The sequence below is a fragment of the Somniosus microcephalus genome, chromosome 6, assembly GCF_052327205.1.
Source record: "Somniosus microcephalus isolate GS21.2 chromosome 6, FLI_Smic_1.0, whole genome shotgun sequence".
NCBI classification, from domain to species: Eukaryota; Metazoa; Chordata; class Chondrichthyes; order Squaliformes; family Somniosidae; genus Somniosus; species Somniosus microcephalus.
The window spans coordinates 135131837-135149200 of NC_140992.1; the positions used below are offsets into that span (position 1 = coordinate 135131837).

The 17364-nt window shown below is 47.7% G+C and overlaps 1 protein-coding gene across 3 annotated transcripts in view; it reads left to right on the forward strand.

Moving 5' to 3' along the window:
* The window catches only part of LOC147116091 (anoctamin-7-like), a 201937-nt gene that overhangs the window by 171665 nt on the left and 12908 nt on the right, over positions 1-17364 (forward strand). For all 3 annotated transcript variants that reach the window (XM_085990813.1, XM_085990812.1, XM_085990814.1), the window contains 2 exons: positions 5738-5880; positions 9729-9819. In XM_085990813.1, the coding sequence (XP_085846939.1) occupies positions 5738-5880; positions 9729-9819 (234 nt within the window). The remainder of the gene's footprint in view (positions 1-5737; positions 5881-9728; positions 9820-17364) is intronic.

Below are 17364 nucleotides of genomic sequence, written 5' to 3' on the forward strand. Positions count from 1 at the left end.
ATCTCTGCTTCATCATTAGGCGTATAGAGTTGTGGTGTAGGTTGTCCCTTTTCGGATGACTCTATGATCTGGTCAGCATGGCGCCTTATTATGCTTTCTCCAATGTCCACGGTATACATCAGCGGTCCTAGTCGTGTGCAAATAGTTCCAGGCTGCCATTTCTCGGTACGGTAGTCCCGGGCCAAAACTGGTTGACCTATCTGGAAGGTTCTAGTTGGCCTTTCATTCATGCCTTGAAATTGCCGGTTCTCTACGTCCCTTCTGATGTTTGGCTTGATCAAATCCAGCCGGCATCTTAGTCTTCTATTGAAAAACATCATGGCTGGAGTTTGGTTTGTAACCACGTGTTGCATTCCTGTACGCAAACGAGAAGTTATCTACCTTATGTTGTAGATTTATGTCTTCATTACCCATGGCCTTTATGGCCTTCTTGAAGGTCTGGACAAACCTTTCAGCTAATCCATTGGTGGCGGGATGGTATGGGGCGGACGTGTAGTGCTTAACCCCATTGTTTTTTAAGAACTTCCTGAATTCTTCGGACACAAATTGCGGTCCATTATCAGAACAGATCTGTTCAGGCAGCCCATTCCTGGCAAATATGGTCCTTAATACTGTGATGGTTTTTTCCGTGGTGGTGGAGGACATCTTTATTACCTCCGGCCACTTGGAGTGTGCATCAACTGCGATTAAGAACATTGAGTCCATAAATGGACCAGCAAAGTCGATATGTACCCTTTGCCATGGAGATGAGGGCCACTCCCATGGATGTAGAGGGGCTTGTGGTGGGGTGTTTTGGACCTTCTGGCATCCTAGACAGCTCTTGGTCATTTCTTCGATGTCTCCATCGATACCTGGCCACCACACAAACGCTTTGGCTAGGTTCTTCATTTTCACTCCACCCAGATGCCCCTCGTGAAGCTCCTATAGCACTTTATCCTGGAGTTTGGGTGGAATCACCACTCTGGATCCACACATCAAGGTTCCTCGGCACACTGACAGCTGTTCTCTTCTTTGCGAGAATGCTGGCAACAGTGGTTCGCCATGTGCTGGCCATCCCTTCACCGTTAAATCGTAGACTCGTGAGAGAGTCGGGTCATTTCTCGTTTCCTTTTCAATGGTAGAATTTGTTACTGGTAGACATTCCACTATGGTTGAGTGGAACATCTCCACTGGGTCCACTGTAGGTGCCTCTTCTACCGTTGGCAACGGTAGGCGCGATAAACCATCAGCATTCCCATGCTGTTTTGATCCTTTGTATTCTATGTCATATTGGTGTGCCCCTTGGAAAAGGGACCACCTCTGTAGCCTTTGTGCTGTCATAATGGGAACGCCCTTTTTAGGGTTGAATATGGAGATGAGGGGTTGATGGTCAGTCAACAAGGTAAATTTTTGTCCGTGTAGGTAATGGTTGAATTTCTTCACTCCCCACACCAGGCTGAGTGCTTCCCTGTCAATCTGGGCATAGTTACACTCAGCTGAGTTCAATGAGCGTGACACAAAAGCTATCGGCCGCTCCGAGCCATCAGGGAATCTATGCGATATACCGCTCCTACGCCGTAAGAGGATGCATCGCACGCCAGTCTGATTGGCAGTGATGGGTTGTAATGAGCCAACACTTCCTTGGATGTGATCAAGCCTTTGCATTTATGGAAGGCACGTTTACAGTCTTTGCTCCATTTCCAAATTACTCCCGTTTGTAGCAGTGCGTTAAGAGGGTGCAGAACAGTTGACAAGTTTGGTAAAAATTTCTGATAGTAATTTATCAATCCCAGGAACGACCTTAATTGTGAGACATTTTCAGGTGCTGGGGCTTTTATGACCGCTTCAATTTTTTCAGGTGACTTATGCAACCCTTCTTCGTTAATTATATGGCCACAATATGATATTTGTTTCTGGAAAAATTCGCACTTGGGGCGATTTGCTCGTAGGCCCCGTTCTCTCAGCCTAGTGAGCACCTGCTCCAAATTGGCAAGGTGCTCGTTGTCGTTTTCTCCTGTTACAAGGATGTCGTCTAGGTAGCATTGAGTCCCCGGAATCCCTTGCAGGACTTGCTCCATAGCTCTTTGCCAGATAGCTGGAGCTGATGCTACTCCGAAAACCAGTCGATTGTACTGGTACAGGCCTTTGTGTGTGTTTATCGTGAGATACTTTTTAGAGGCCTCCTCAACCTCCATCTGTAGATATGCCTGTGCCAAGTCAATTTTGGTGAAAAGTTTCCCTCCGGATAGCGAGGCGAAAATATCTTCTATCCTCGGAAGAGGATACTGTATCGTGTGAAGGACCGGGTTTACAGTCACCTTGAAGTCCCCACAGATGCAAATTTTTCTCTGTTCTTCAGATTTATCATTATTCAACGTTTTCTTCAAGACCGGGACGATGGGTGTTGCCCACTCACTCCAATCTACCTTGGATAACACGCCTGCTTTTTCCAAATTCTCCAGCTCTGCCTCGACTGCTGGACGAATTGCGTATGGCACCGGCCTTGCCTTAAAAAACTTGGGAATTGCCGCATCTTCCACTTTTATTGAGGCGGTGACGCCTTTCAAGGTTCCTAGTTCCTGTTGAAACACTTCTTTGGCGTTAGCCAAGATGTCTTTTAATCGTTCAGGTATGACGTCATCATCATTTTTTTTTTACTGGTCACCGTCAGTGCCTGAATGGAGTGCCAGTCTAAACGTATCTTCCTGATCCATTCACGTCCCAACAACGGTGGACCACCATTTTGCAGAATGTATAAATACAATTTCTGTATTTCCTTGCCGTTGTATACAACAGGCACCCTTATTTTCCCTCTGGGGTATACTTTCTGCCCTGTATCTGTCTTCAAGATAATGGATGTGTCTTTCAAAGGTATATGCGGAAATAGCCGCTCGTAATCCCGTCGACTTATGACGGTCAGAGCTGATCCTGTATCTAGCTCCATTTTAACTGGGGACCCCGCTATCGTGAGGGTAACCCAAATGGTCTGGTAATCTTCTTTGGCAATTACATTATGTAATTTGAGACAGCTTAGTCTCTTGTTTCCGGAGTCGCTATCGCTCTTCTGGTCTTCGGAGCTACTGTCCGTCATCATTTGTACCTTTCTGTACTTTTCCTTATTGATTTTTTTTCTGTCAGTCGATTTTTTGTTTCCAGATCGGCATACACGTGCAATGTGTCCCATCTTTCCGCATTGCCTGCATGCTTTGTCCTTGAACCAGCAGTCCCTCTGGTCATGGGTGGATCTGCCGCAGCGATAACATCTCTCGAAACCCCGTGTCATTTCATGGGTGCCGAAGTCCTGTGGCTTTTGCTGTATCTCTGCAGCTCCTCTTGCTGCTGCTTCGTATGATACAGCCACACTGAAAGCCTTGTCCAGTGTCAAATCTTTCTCAGAAAGTAGCCTTTTCTGTGTTCCTTCACTTAGGAGACCGCAGACGAATTTGTCTCGTAGAGAATCTGCCAGTCCTGCCCCGAATTGGCAGTGCTTTGACAGCTTTCTTAATTCGGTGAGGTAATCAGCGTTACTTTCATTCTTGTGCTGATTCCTCCTGAAGAATTTGAATCGTTCCGCTATCAGCAGCGGTGTTGGGTTTAAGTGCTCCTGTAGGGTATCAACAATCTCCTTAAAATTCTTGTCCATCGGTTTGGCTGGAGTGATTAAGTTTCGTAACAGCCCGTATGTCCTTGCGCCCATCAGATTTAGAAGTACCGATGCCTTTTTATCATCCTCTACTTCATTCGCTGTGCAATATACCTCCACTCTTTCCACACATGTGGTCCAATCCTCTATATCATTATCGAAAGCAGTAATATTGCCAGTCTTGGGCATCCTGAAAATCAAAAATGGCGCCTCCCGCGCTTTCCTTTCTTCCCTGCCGAGAAAAAAATGGCGTCTCCCGCGCTTTCCCACCGCTGCCGCTGCTGACAACGTTGTTCTCCGCGGTTTTTATTTACACAGATATTTTTAATAGTTGGAGACTCGTTCCCGCCGGACTCTCTGGGACTTTTCCCTCCCTCTGCTTGGTCCGAACGCCGACCTGCTTTGCAGCGCCGGCCGTCTCCCTCCGTCTCTGTTTGTCGCTGCCTTCCGACTCGCTGCTCGGCCCCGCTGCAGAGCCACCCGATCGAGCCCCAGCCCGCCGCCCAGGAAGGATTAGTGCAGTACCTGCCACCAGCCCGGCTAGCTGGTGAAACCACAGTTTTTGTTTTAGTTTTTTTTTTCTTCGACCTTCGTCTGAGGAATCGATCTCCTTGAGGTGCTGCCGAATTGCAGGTAAGTCCGTTTCCAATTCGTCGCCACTGTTGTATCCGTGTGTTAATGGAGACACGGAATGCAGGAGTTGGTTTAACAGGTGTTTACTGAACAAAGTCTGGAGGTGAACTAAAAGATACAAGACGCTATACAGGCTTATATACCCGAGTGGTCCCTACCGGTATTACAGTACACGGGCTCTTAAAGGTACATACACTACACACACCATCCTCCTCCAACGCCTCTCCACCGTCGTCCAGCTGGGTGGGACTGCACTCGCCTGGTTCCATTCTTATCTATCCAGTCGTAGCCAGAGAATCACCTGCAATGGCTTCTCCACCCGCTTCCGCACCATTACCTCTGGTGGCCCCAAGGATCTATCCTTGGCCCTCTCCTATTTCTCATCTACATGCTGCCCCTTGGCGACATCATCCGAAAACACGTTAGATTTTACATGTATGCTGACAACACCCAGCTCTACCTCACCACCACCTCTCTCGTCCCCTCCACTGCCTCTGATTTGTCACGCTGCTTGTCCGACATCCAGTACTGAACGAGTCGAAATTTCCTTCAGTTAAATATAGGGAAGACCAAAGCCATTGTCTCCGCTCCCTGTCACAAGCTCCATTCCCTAACCGTCAACTCCATCCCTCACCCTGGCCACTGTCTGAGGCTGAACCAGACTGTTTGCAACCTTGCATTCTTTTCGACCCGGAGCTGAGCTTCTGACCCTATATCCACTCCATTACCAAGACCTCCTACTTCCACCTCCACAACATCGCCCATCTCCACCCCTGCCTCAGCCTATCTGCTGCTGAAACCCTTATCCATGCTTTTGTTACCTAAAAATCCACTATTCCACTGCTCTCCTGGCCAGCTTCCCATCTTCCACTCTCTGTAAACTTGAGCTCATTCAAAACTCTGCTGCCCGTGTCCTAACTCGCATCAAGTCCCGTTCTCCCATCACTCCTGTGCTCGCTGACCTACATTGGCTCCCGGTCCAGCAACACCTCAAATTTAAAATTCTCAACCTTGTGTTCAAATCCCTCCATGGCCTCACCCCTCCATATTTCTGTAACCATCTTCAGCCCCACAACCTCCCGAGATCTCTGCGCTCCTCCAATTGTGGCCTCTTGGGCATCTCCAATTTCCTTCACCTCACCATTGGCGGCCATGCCTTCAGTTGCCTAGGTCCCAAATACTGGAATTCCTTCCCTAAACCTCTCCGCTTCTTCACCTCTCTCTCCACCTTTAAGACGTTTCGTAAAACCTACCTCTTTGACCAAGCTTTTGGTCACCTATCCTAATATCACCTTATGTGGCTCGGTGTCAATTTTTGTTTGCTAATTGCTCCTATTAAGCACCTTGGGACGTTTTACTATGTTAAAGGCGCTATTTAAATACAAGTTGTCGTTGTTCATTTAACAGAACCGTACTGGAAGTCCCGACAAAGGTGTCATTGTGGTGTGTGCCATAGTTATGTGCAACTTGTTCTCCCCACAGGCCTTTCTGATAGCGTTCACCTCAGATTTTCTGCCTCGTCTATACTACCGCTACATACACCAAAATGACCTGTCCGGCTACATTAACTTCACCTTGGCATATTCACCCACCAGCTTCATCCAGCAGAACAATAGCATGTGCAGGTAAGGCAAGGACAGAGTGCAACATGTAAAGAGAGGGTCATGCCATCACAGGCCGAGTCAATAAGGTCTTTAACAAGGAGCTGGATACGTCTATTTCAAACGCTCTGTGTGACGCAATGGATTGCTGTGCTGCTGGGGCGGGGAGAGGATGTAGCCTGGAGGGCAGTATTGAACAGACAAGATGGAAATTCCAGGGTTTTGCTTAACCTTCTTGTGATTAGGACTTGCCTTTAGGAGATTAAATGGGCAGTGGAGAGTGTACATGGGCTGTGGGAGGAAATTAAATGGGTGAGTAGAGTCCATGATAGGGTAGAGTGTACATGGGCTGTGGGAGGAGATTAAATGGGTGGGTAGAGTCCATGATAGGGTAGAGTGTACATGGGCTGTGGGAGGAGATTAAATGGGTGGGTAGAGTCCATGATAGGGGAGAGTGTACATGGGCTGTGGGAGGAGATTAAATGGGTGGGTAGAGTCCATGATAGGGGAGAGTGTACATGGGCTGTGGGAGGAGATTAAATGGGTGGGTAGAGTCCATGATAGGGGAGAGTGTACATGGGCTGTGGGAGGTGATTAAATGGGTGGGTAGAGTCCATGATAGGGTAGAGTGTACATGGGCTGTGGGAGGAGATTAAATGGGTGGGTAGAGTCCATGATAGGGTAGAGTGTACATGGGCTGTGGGAGGAGATTAAATGGGTGGGTAGAGTCCATGATAGGGGAGAGTGTACATGGGCTGTGGGAGGAGATTAAATGGGTGGGTAGAGTCCATGATAGGGGAGAGTGTACATGGGCTGTGGGAGGTGATTAAATGGGTGGGTAGAGTCCATGATAGGGTAGAGTGTACATGGGCTGTGGGAGGTGATTAAATGGGTGGGTAGAGTCCATGATAGGGTAGAGTGTACATGGGCTGTGGGAGGTGATTAAATGGGTGGGTAGAGTCCATGATAGGGTAGAGTGTACATGGGCTGTGGGAGGAGATTAAATGGGTGGGTAGAAACATAGAAACATAGGAGCAGGAGTAGGCCATTCGGCCCTTCGAGCCTGCTCCGCCATTCAACGAGATCATGGCTGATCATCCAAACCCTAGCACCCGGTCCCTACACCGACAGCCATCCCACCCAAGCCCTATCCCCGTAACCCCACATATTTAATCCCCCCTAACACTAAGGGCCAATTTTTTTTTATTTTTTTTATCATGGCCAATCAACCTAACCCGCACATCTTTGGACTGTGGGAGGAAACCGGAGCACCCGGAGGAAACCCACGCAAACACGGGGAGAATGTGCAAACTCCACACAGACAGTCACCCGAGGCCGGATTTGAACCCGGGTCCCTGGCGCTGTGAGGCAACAGTGCTAACCACTATGCCACCGTGCAGAGTCCATGATAGGGGAGAGTGTACATGGGCTGTGGGAGGAGATTAAATGGGTGGGTAGAGTCCATGATAGGGGAGAGTGTACATGGGCTGTGGGAGGAGATTAAATGGGTGGGTAGAGTCCATGATAGGGGAGAGTGTACATGGGCTGTGGGAGGAGATTAAATGGGTGGGTAGAGTCCATGATAGGGTAGAGTGTACATGGGCTGTGGGAGGAGATTAAATGGGTGGGTAGAGTCCATGATAGGGTAGAGTGTACATGGGCTGTGGGAGGAGATTAAATGGGTGGGTAGAGTCCATGATAGGGTAGAGTGTACATGGGCTGTGGGAGGAGATTAAATGGGTGGGTAGAGTCCATGATAGGGGAGAGTGTACATGGGCTGTGGGAGGAGATTAAATGGGTGGGTAGAGTCCATGATAGGGGAGAGTGTACATGGGCTGTGGGAGGTGATTAAATGGGTGGGTAGAGTCCATGATGGGGTAGAGTGTACATGGGCTGTGGGAGAACAACTTGTAAAGAATATTTAATGCTCCTCTTCTGAGGCAGGTGGCTCCTGGTGCTCCAGGTCCACAGACACCAGCAGACTTCCGGTGCCTCACCTAAGGGTTTCAAAGGCTCAATTCCAAACCCTGCCTACAGGAGCGTCACATAACGGTCATTTCAGCAACAAGTGTGGCACAGGCCCGCTGAAAGAAACCCGGCGTGTTGGAGGTGACAGGAGCTGTAACACCAGGCGGAGATGATGAGTTAGCCCAGTGGTGTTAAATGTTTGTAAGTGGATTTATAATCCACTTGCACAAGTAGCTACCATATTGCCACAGTCTTTGCTGCCATGTCTGAGGCCAGGTGCCGAGTCACAGTGGGTGTCTCCCACCACCCCACCCCGATCCCTTTGCTACACTGTGGCGTAAATATTCAGAGACTTTGCTCCCAGTGTGGAGTCTCGCTTGATGGGGAGATCAGTGATGGAAATCTCTGGTTGATTTGTGCTGCTCCCAACTTTCTGGTCCTTGATGTGAATGCTCAGAAAATGGTGAGTGTCAGGAATTGGGCACAGTGACCTCTGACCCTGATTCTCAATCTACACTCTTGTCAATCCAGACTCCGTGTCAGGTGCAAACTCTCTGTAAATTTACCCCTGCAACTCCTGAGCAAGAACCATTAGTCAGGTTTTTTTTTGTCAATTTAAAATCAGTTTTTATTTTTAGTATCAAAATCCTGGAGAAAATTGGAGGGGGGGTGGGGGTTGGTGGCAGAGAGGGAAACTAAAGCCCATAGAACCCAGGGGAATCTCCTATCAAATCATAAACATCAGTTTGTAATTTGAACAGCATTAAACCTCAAAAAATAAGGTGTTTGACAAAGTACCACATAATAGACTTGTTAGCAAAATTAAACCCATGGGATTAAAGGGGCAGTGGCAGCATGGATACAAAATTGGCTAAGGGACAGAAAGTAGAGAGTAGAGGTGAACAGTTGTTTTTCAGACTGGAGGGAGGTATACAGCGGTATTCCCCAGGGGTCGATTCATCACCCCCAAAAAAATCCAGGAATTTGGGTAGAAACTGGTATTAAAGGTCCCATCCATGAGGCTGGATCCTGTACAATTGTGTATATTGGCCTTCGTAGCGAGAGGGTTTGAGTACAGGAACAAGGATGTCTTGCTGCAGTTGTACAGGGCCTTGGTGAGACCACACCTTGAGTATTGTGTGCAGTTTTGGTCGCCTTATCTGAGGAAGGATGTTCTTGCCATGGAAGGAGTGCAGCGAAGATTCACCAGGCGGATACCTGGGATGGCAGGAATGACATATGAGGAGAGATTGGGTCAATTGGGCTTATACTCACTGGAGTTTAGAAGAATGAGAGGGGATCTCATTGAAACTTATAAAATTCTAACAGGACTAGACAGACTAGATGCAGGAAGGATGTTCCCGATGGTCGGGGAGTCCAGAACCAGGGGTCACAGTCTAAGGATAAGGGGTAAGCCATTTAAGACAGAGATGAGGAGGAATTTCTTCACCCAGAGAGTGGGGAACCTGTGGAATTCTCTACCACAGAAGGCAGTAGAGGCCAATTCATTAAATATATTCAAGAAGGAGTTGGATATATTTCTTAAGGCTAAAGGGATCAAGGGATATGGGGAGAAAGCAGGGACAAGGTACTGAATTTGGATGATCAGCCATGATCTCATTGAATGGCGGAGCAGGCTCGAGGGGCCGAATGGCCTACTCCTGCTCCTATCTTCTATGTTTCTATGTATGTTTCTATTGTAACATTCTACAGCATTGTCCTGGAACACGTGACACACTGGAAATATGTGATTGATTCATTGCCTGAGGCAGGTAGCAATCCATAAGGGTTTTGATGAAAGGTCTTCGAGTTGAAACATTAACTCTCTGTTTCTCTCTCCACAGATGATGCTTGACCAGCTGAGAGTTTTGCTGTTTTGATTTCATGTGTTTGCTAATTTGCAGGTACCGAGAGTTCAGGGATCCCAATGGCCACTTGAGCCTGGCATACTGGAACCTACTGGCTATTCGTCTAGGCTTTGTCATTGTGTTTGAGGTGAGTCGCCAGCACATTAACAGCGTACAGGGTACAGAACACCAACCTGAGGTATTGTCCACGCAAGAAGCCCTGTGTGAAGATGTACATTATAGAAATGACAATGTACGTGTGACTATCTCATGCTTCAAATATCAACACAGAACCTGAAGTCATTTTACTGTTGAATGTTTAACCTCACCACAGAAAGGGGAGGGAAAACACACAGTATTTACATTCTCCCTTATTTTGCTGATCAAACTGGAGGCTGTTATACGGGTCGTACGTTTCCTTCTACTCTGCCTCGCCCTGCACTAGGACATGAGATATACTCAGCAAAGGGTTGCCAACCCTCCTGTAGATCACTCTCCTGGACACTCCTGTGAGCAACCCGGGAGAAAAATCATTGATACAGTCAAAAAAAAAGTTTTTTTTTAATTTTCTTTGGAAACAATTGTTTATTAGTTATACAAATATTGGAGATCGTGTAAAAGTGGGAGGCAGGGGTTTCAGTTCATGGGGCACTGGCACCAGTACTGGGGAAAGAGGGAGCTGTTCCATTGGGACGGGCTGGAACCAGTGTCGTCAACAACAACAACTTATTTATATAGCACCTTTAACGTAATAAAACGTCCCAAGGCGCTGCACAGGAGTATTATAAGACAAAAAATTTGACACTGATCCACATAAGGATAAATTAGGGCAGGTGACCAAAAGCTTGGTCAAAGAGGTAGGTTTTAAGGAGCATCTTAAAAGAGGAAAGAGAGGTAGAGAGTAGGAGAGGTTTAGGCAGGGAATTCCAGAGCTTAGGGCCTAGGCAACAGAAGGCACGGCCACCGACTGTTGAGCGATTATAATCAGGGATGCTCAAGAGGGCAGAATTAGAGGAGCGCAGATATCTCGGGGTTGTGGGGCTGGAGGAGATTACAGAGATAGGGAGGGGCGAGGCCATGGAGGGATTTGAAAACAAGGATGAGAATTTTGTAATCGAGGCGCTGCTTAACTGGGAGCCAATGTAGGTCAGCAAGCACAGGGGTGACGGGCAAATGGGACTTGGTGCAAGTTCGGACACGGGCAGCCGAGTTTTGGATGACCTCAAGTTTGCGTAGGGTGGAATGTGGGAGGCCAGTCAGGAGTGCGTTGGAATAGTCAAGTCTGGAGGTAACAATGGCATGGATGAGGGCTTCAGCAGCGGATGAGCTGAGGCAAGGGCGGAGACGGGCAATGTTACAGAGGTGGAAGTAGGCAGTCTTTGTTATGCTGCAGATATGTGGTCGGAAACTCATTTCAGGGTCAAATATGACACCAAGGTTGCGAACAGTGTGGTTCAGCCTCAGACAGATGTTAGGGAGAGGGATGGAGTCAGTGGCTAGGGAACGGAGTTTGTGGCAGGGACCGAAAACAATGGTTTCGGTTTTCCCAATATTTAATTGTCGAAAATTTTTGCTCATCCAGAACTGTATGTCCAACAAGCAGTCAGACAATTTAAAGACCGTGAAGGGGTCGAGAGAAGTGGTAGAGAGGTAGAGTTGGGTGTCGTCAGCATACATGTGGAAACTGACGCTGTGTTTTCGGATGATGTCGCCAAGGGGCAATAGGTAGATGATAAATAGGAGGGGGCCAAGGATAGATCCTTGGGGGACACCTGAGGTAACAATGCAGGAGAGGGAAGAGAAGCTGTTGCAGATGATTCTCCAGTTACGACTGGATAGATAAGAATGGAACCAGGTGAGTGCAGTCCCACCCAGCTGGACGATGGTGGTGAGGTGTTGGAGAAGGATGGAGTGGTCAACCGTGTCAAAGGCTGCAGACAGGTCAAGAAGGACGAGGAGGGATAGTTTAACTTTGTCACAGTCACAAAGGATGTCATTTGTGACTTTGAGGAGAGCCGTTTTGGTACTGTGGCAAGGGCGGAAACCTGATTGGAGGGATTCAAACATGGAATTGCGGGAAAGATGAGCACGGATTTGGGAGGCAACAACACATTCAAGGACTTTGGAGAAGAAAGGGAGGTTGGAGATGAGGCGGTAGTTTGCAAGGACAGAGGGATCACGTTTTGGTTTTTTGATGAGAAGGGTGATGACGGCAGATTTGAGGGAGAGGGGGACTGACGAATCCTGGCGAATTGAATAACTAGGGCAGTAGACAGGGTTTTAAAATAATGAAGGGGGGGCAGGAGGATTCAGGAAAGAGTAAATTTAAAAGCAGCAAGGGAAATGTCAAGGCTCTAGAGCAGGGCAGAGTTTTGGGTAAAAATAAGCAGTGCTTGGGCCTCAGCTATTTACAATCTATATTAATGACTTAGATGAAGGGACTGAGTGTAACATATCCAAGTTTGCTGCTGATACAAAGTTAGGTGGGAAAGTAATGTGAGGAGGACGCAAAGAGGCTGCAGCGATATAGATAGGTTGACTGAGTGGGCAAGAACATGGCAAATGGAATACAATGTGGGGAAGTGTGAAATTATCCACTTTGGTAGGAAAAACAAAAAAGACGAATATTTTCTGAATGGTGAAAGACTGGGAAATGTTTGCATTCAGAGGGACCTGGGTGTCCTTGTACATGAATCACAGAAAGTTAACATGCAGGTACAGCAAGCAATTAGGAAAGCAAATGGTAGGTTAGCTTTTGTTACAAAGGGATTAGAGTATAAGAGTAAAGAAGTCTTACTACAGTTATACATGGCATTGGTGAGGCTGCACCTGGAGGAGTACTGTGTACAGTTCTGGTCTCCTTCTCTAAGGAAAGACATACTTGCCTTAGAGGGAGTGCAACAAAGGTTCACTGGACTGGTTCCTGGGATGAGGGGATTACCGTAGGAGGAGAGATTGAGTAGACTAGACCTATATTCCCTAGAGTTTAGAAGAATGAGAGGTGATCTCATTGAAACATATAAAATTCTTAAGGGGCTCGACAGGGTTAATGCTGAGAAAATGTTTCCCCTGGCTGGGGCGTCTGGAACCAGGGGTCACAGTCTCAGAATAAGGGGTCGGCCATTTAGGACTGAGATGAGGAGAAATTTCTTCACTCAGAGGGTGGTGAATCTTTGGAATTCTCTACCCCAGAGGGCTGTGGAGGCTCAGTTGTTGAGTATATTCAAGATAGAGGTTGATAACTTTTTGGGAATGAAGGGAATTAAGGGATTACAGGGATAGTGTGGGAAGCTGGAGTTGAGGTAGAAGATCAGCCATGATCTTATTGAATGGCAGAGCAGACTTGAATGGCCTACTCCTGCTATTTCTTATGTTGTTAAAGGCTGTTTGACTGGGTGGGGCGATTGGAGGTGGGAGGTCACATGGTGAAACCTCCTGGAATGTGTCCAACTAGAGTTGGCAACTCTTGCTTGGCACCACCGCTGGAATTGTACGGGTTCAGATATACTTACTATCTGCAGGCCTTCCAGCATCTCCCCAAATAAATCTCCCGGGAGTGCGTTGGACAGCCCCCAACGCTGGGTCACCTTGTCCGCTGTCAGCTTGGGGGCGGGGGGGGGAGGTGGGGGTGTGCTTGTTTGGGCTGGGACCCCTGCCTGTCCCAAATGTGGTCCCCAGTGTCAAAGTGGGAACTCTCAGACCAGGAGTTCCTTTGGCCCTCCCTTGGGGTTCTACCAGGCGTTCTGGCCTCCTGGTTGACAGGTGTGGGCCCACCAGGATCTGGGCCTATAGATTTAAAGTAATTGTTAGAAGGATTAAAGGGGAAATTTTTTCACCAAGAGGATGGTGGAGGTCGGGAACTCTCTGCCTGAAAGGGTGGTAGAGGCAGAAACCCTCATCACATTTAAAAAGTACTTGGATATGCACTTGAAGAGCCCTAACCTACAGGGCTACGGACCAAGAGCTGGGAAGTGGCATTAGGCTGGATGGCTTTTTGTCGACCGGCGTGGACACAATGGGCCGAATGGCCTCCTTCCTTTCTGTAAATTTCTATGAACTATGGGCCTCAACTCCCGAAAAACCCTCGCTATGTCTGCAGTCCAACTGGCCTCTTTCGCAAAGGGGGTGGGCCGATGGGCCTGTGAAATAATTCTTTTCAGCTGGGGCTGCAGCAGACAGGCCTCCCAAGCCCCCAGCTTGAAATGTGCCCATAATATTGCAGGCATTCACTGCGATTATTTATACCCCCCCCTGCTGACCCTGGATACTCCAGCAGGGCAGCAGTGGGCGTTCCCAGTGGACGGATCCCTACACTTAGTCCGTATTCGATGGGCCTCAGGTTTCTACAGCCGATAAGTTCAGTGTTAATGCAAAGCGGTTTGGGCTTTGTGGAGGCGCTAAGCTTTGTGTTGTGTAAATCCGGTGTTTTCAGGTTCCTGAGCAACGCAGAGAGAGAAAATTCCTTAGGCCAATCTTGACTTTGTGCGATAGTGTAAAGCATGTGATAGCAAATCGACAGCCCGTATAGCGCATCTCTCCCCATTTTTATTCCCATTGACGTCAATGCCGATTCGCCATTACCCGTTTTACACTATCGCATAAAGTCGCGATCTACCCCCATCTCCGGAGAGTCTCGCTCTGCTTCATGCCAGTGTGAGCTTGAGCCCCAATACAGCATGCAGGCTGCATATACACTAATTAAACCACTTGGCACCAATGTTCCAGTAGTAGTGTGAAGTCGTTTCAAGATCCTGCAAATCCATTGGCAGGATAGGCGCACCAACGTCAGTGTTCTCGCTCAGGCCAACATCCCCAGCATCGAAGCTTTGACCACGCTCGATCAGCTCCGATGGATGGGCCACATCGTCCGCATACCCGATACGAGACTCCCAAAACAAGCGCTCTACTCAGAGCTCCGACACGACAAGAGAGCCCCAGGTGGGCAGAGGAAGCGCTTCAAGGACACCCTCAAAGTCTCCTGGAAAAAGTGCAACATCCCCAGCGACACCTGGGAATCCCTGGCCCAAGACCACACAAAGTGGAGGAGAAGCATCTGGGAAGGCGCCGAACACCTCGAGTCTCTTCGCCGGGAGCAAGCGGAAGCGAAGCGCAGGCGGCGCAAGGAGCGCACGTCAACCCAAGCACCCCACCCACCCGCCCCTTCAACCACCGTCTGCCCCACCTGTGACAGAGACTGTAGGTCCCGCATTGGACTCATCAGTCACCTGAGAACTCATTTTTAATGTGGAAGCAAGTCATCCTCGGTTCCGAGGGACTGCCTAAGAGAAGAAGGGAATGCATCCTAAATTGCATTCCACATAAATCTCCTGCTTTCCCTCTGTTTGAACTATCCATGAGATTGGTGCGTTGTTCTTGACCTTTGCTCGCAGCAATGATATTGCACACAGTCAGTTCAGTTTCTCCCAATGCTTCAGCTTGAGGTAGTTTTACACTGAGTAACATCGCCCTCTGCTGGTCGCCACACTGTATCACCGGAGCCCAAACAATGATGTAAAACAAACCATCTTCATGCTTCATGAGATGCTACAATGTGGGAGGTATGTCTTAGCATAATGCTGACAATCCCACACAAGGAACAGGATGAGGCCATTCAGCCCCTCGAGCCTACTCCGCCATTTGATTAGGTCATGCCTGAACTGTATCTCGGCTCGATTTACCCATCTTTGCTCCGTATCCCTCAACACCCAATATCTGTCAATCTCCGTCTTGAACATTTCAGTTGACCGTCAGCATTCCCAGCCTTTTAGGGGCGAGAGTTCCAGATTTTCACTACCCTCTGTGCTTTCTGATTTCACTCCTGAATGTCTAGCTCTAAATTTAAGGTTGTTACCCTCCTTAGGATACTACATCATATTGAACTGTATCTGTACTGGCAACCTAATTACATAGAAATTACAACACGGAAACAGGCCATTCTTGGTCTCTGCTTCATCATTAACTGCCTCATCCACCGCCTTACAACCCGCTGTGCAAAAGAAACGTTTCTCCTGCTCTCTGCCCTAAATCTCTTACATTCTTTCTTCTATCAACGTCCCCTTGTTCTAGACCACTTAATCACTGGAAATGGGCTGTTTCTATCTACTATGTCCCATCCCTTCATAATGTTAAACATCTCTATCAAATCACCCCTTAATCTCCTGTACAGCCTCAATTTTTCTTTGTATTTCTTCATACCAGGCAGCATCCGAGTGAGCAACGTTCCCGATCCGTTCATCCTAGTGAACAACACTACCGACCCAGTCGATGATTCACTGACTGACTTATGACCTTATCAACCCGAGGTGTGGTCTTTAACGTCCTGTGAGCCTGTACCCCAAATCCCTTGGCTCCTCCACACCAGTGAGCCAACTTCAGGCCGTGTGTTTTTCAGGCTCCCCTGGGGCGCAGGATGTTGGTCCCCAAGATTGGGCAATGGCCAGGCAGCTGACATCCGTGGCGGAGGGGGGAAATGTTGGCCGCTGGTTTTAGGGACACTCCATTGTCCTCCAAACAGGAGAGCCCGAAAATGGATGGATTCTCCGAGGAAAATCGAGCCCCTAAGCTAGCTCCCCCTACAACCTATCACATGGATAGAGATGGTTGGAGAGGAGTAAGCAAAGGTAAAAGGAAGTTTCCCGGAATGGGAAGGGGCTGCTCGTGTTTACAATATGTATAAAAATGATCAGGACTTGGGAATTGATGTAAAAATTTGGTGATGACGCCAGATTAATGAGAGAACACTGGCCAGTAGAATGGGCAAACTTGAGATAAACACGTAGGCCTGGAATTTGTGACTTTCCTTCGCTGCTGGCCCTGTAGAAAGCTGCCCACAAAGATCTTGTGAGCTCCGTGGCAAGAATTTGCATTTTTTGACAAGTAAGTGAGATCAGTGTAGAATAGTGGGGAATCCCTAACGCGAGCTGCTGTGACGTCAACAAGCTGTCTAAGCAGCCAATCACATTGCACAATTCACAGACAGGGAACCAGGAAGTGAAGAAGCTGCTTTTATTCGGACTTTTTAAAAATGTTACAGAGAGCAAATCAAAGATTGGGGCTCTCACATGGGGGAAAAGGTAAATCTGAAATAAATATAAAACTTTTTTTTAATTAAAAAAAAAATTTTCTTTAAGTTTCTTAGAAATTGTAATTTTTTTATCATAATGGAGAAATTTGACACTCCAAAAAATTTAAATGAGTTTCTCAGGGCCATAACATTTGTTTAGCAGTCAATGCGCTGTTGAAACCCCAGTTACACCTAATCCAACAAGGTCCAACATTTAATGGGATATTTAACAGCGATATTACCGTGGAAAAGCCCAAGTTTTCATCCGTTTCACTGATTTCCCTGATTACACTGATTGCCAGCTATGGGAGTTGGTGGGGGAGCCACAGCACAGCCAGTGTCGGAACAGTGAGTGAATGACTGCAACTTCATTTAGATGCGTATGTGCTACATCCTGAAATCGCGGTCAGTTGCAAAGGGGTAATACTGCAATTCCTAAATTACAACGGTGACTACACTTCAAAAAGTACCTCATTGGCTGTAAAGTGCTTTGGGATGTCCGATGGTTGGGGAAGGTGCTATATAAATGCATGTTTTTTTTTACTGCGAATGCTGTTAGTTTGCTGTTATTACCCACCGCAAATTCTGGGCCAAAGATAAACATTCTTAACAAAAAGAGTGATTAGATTC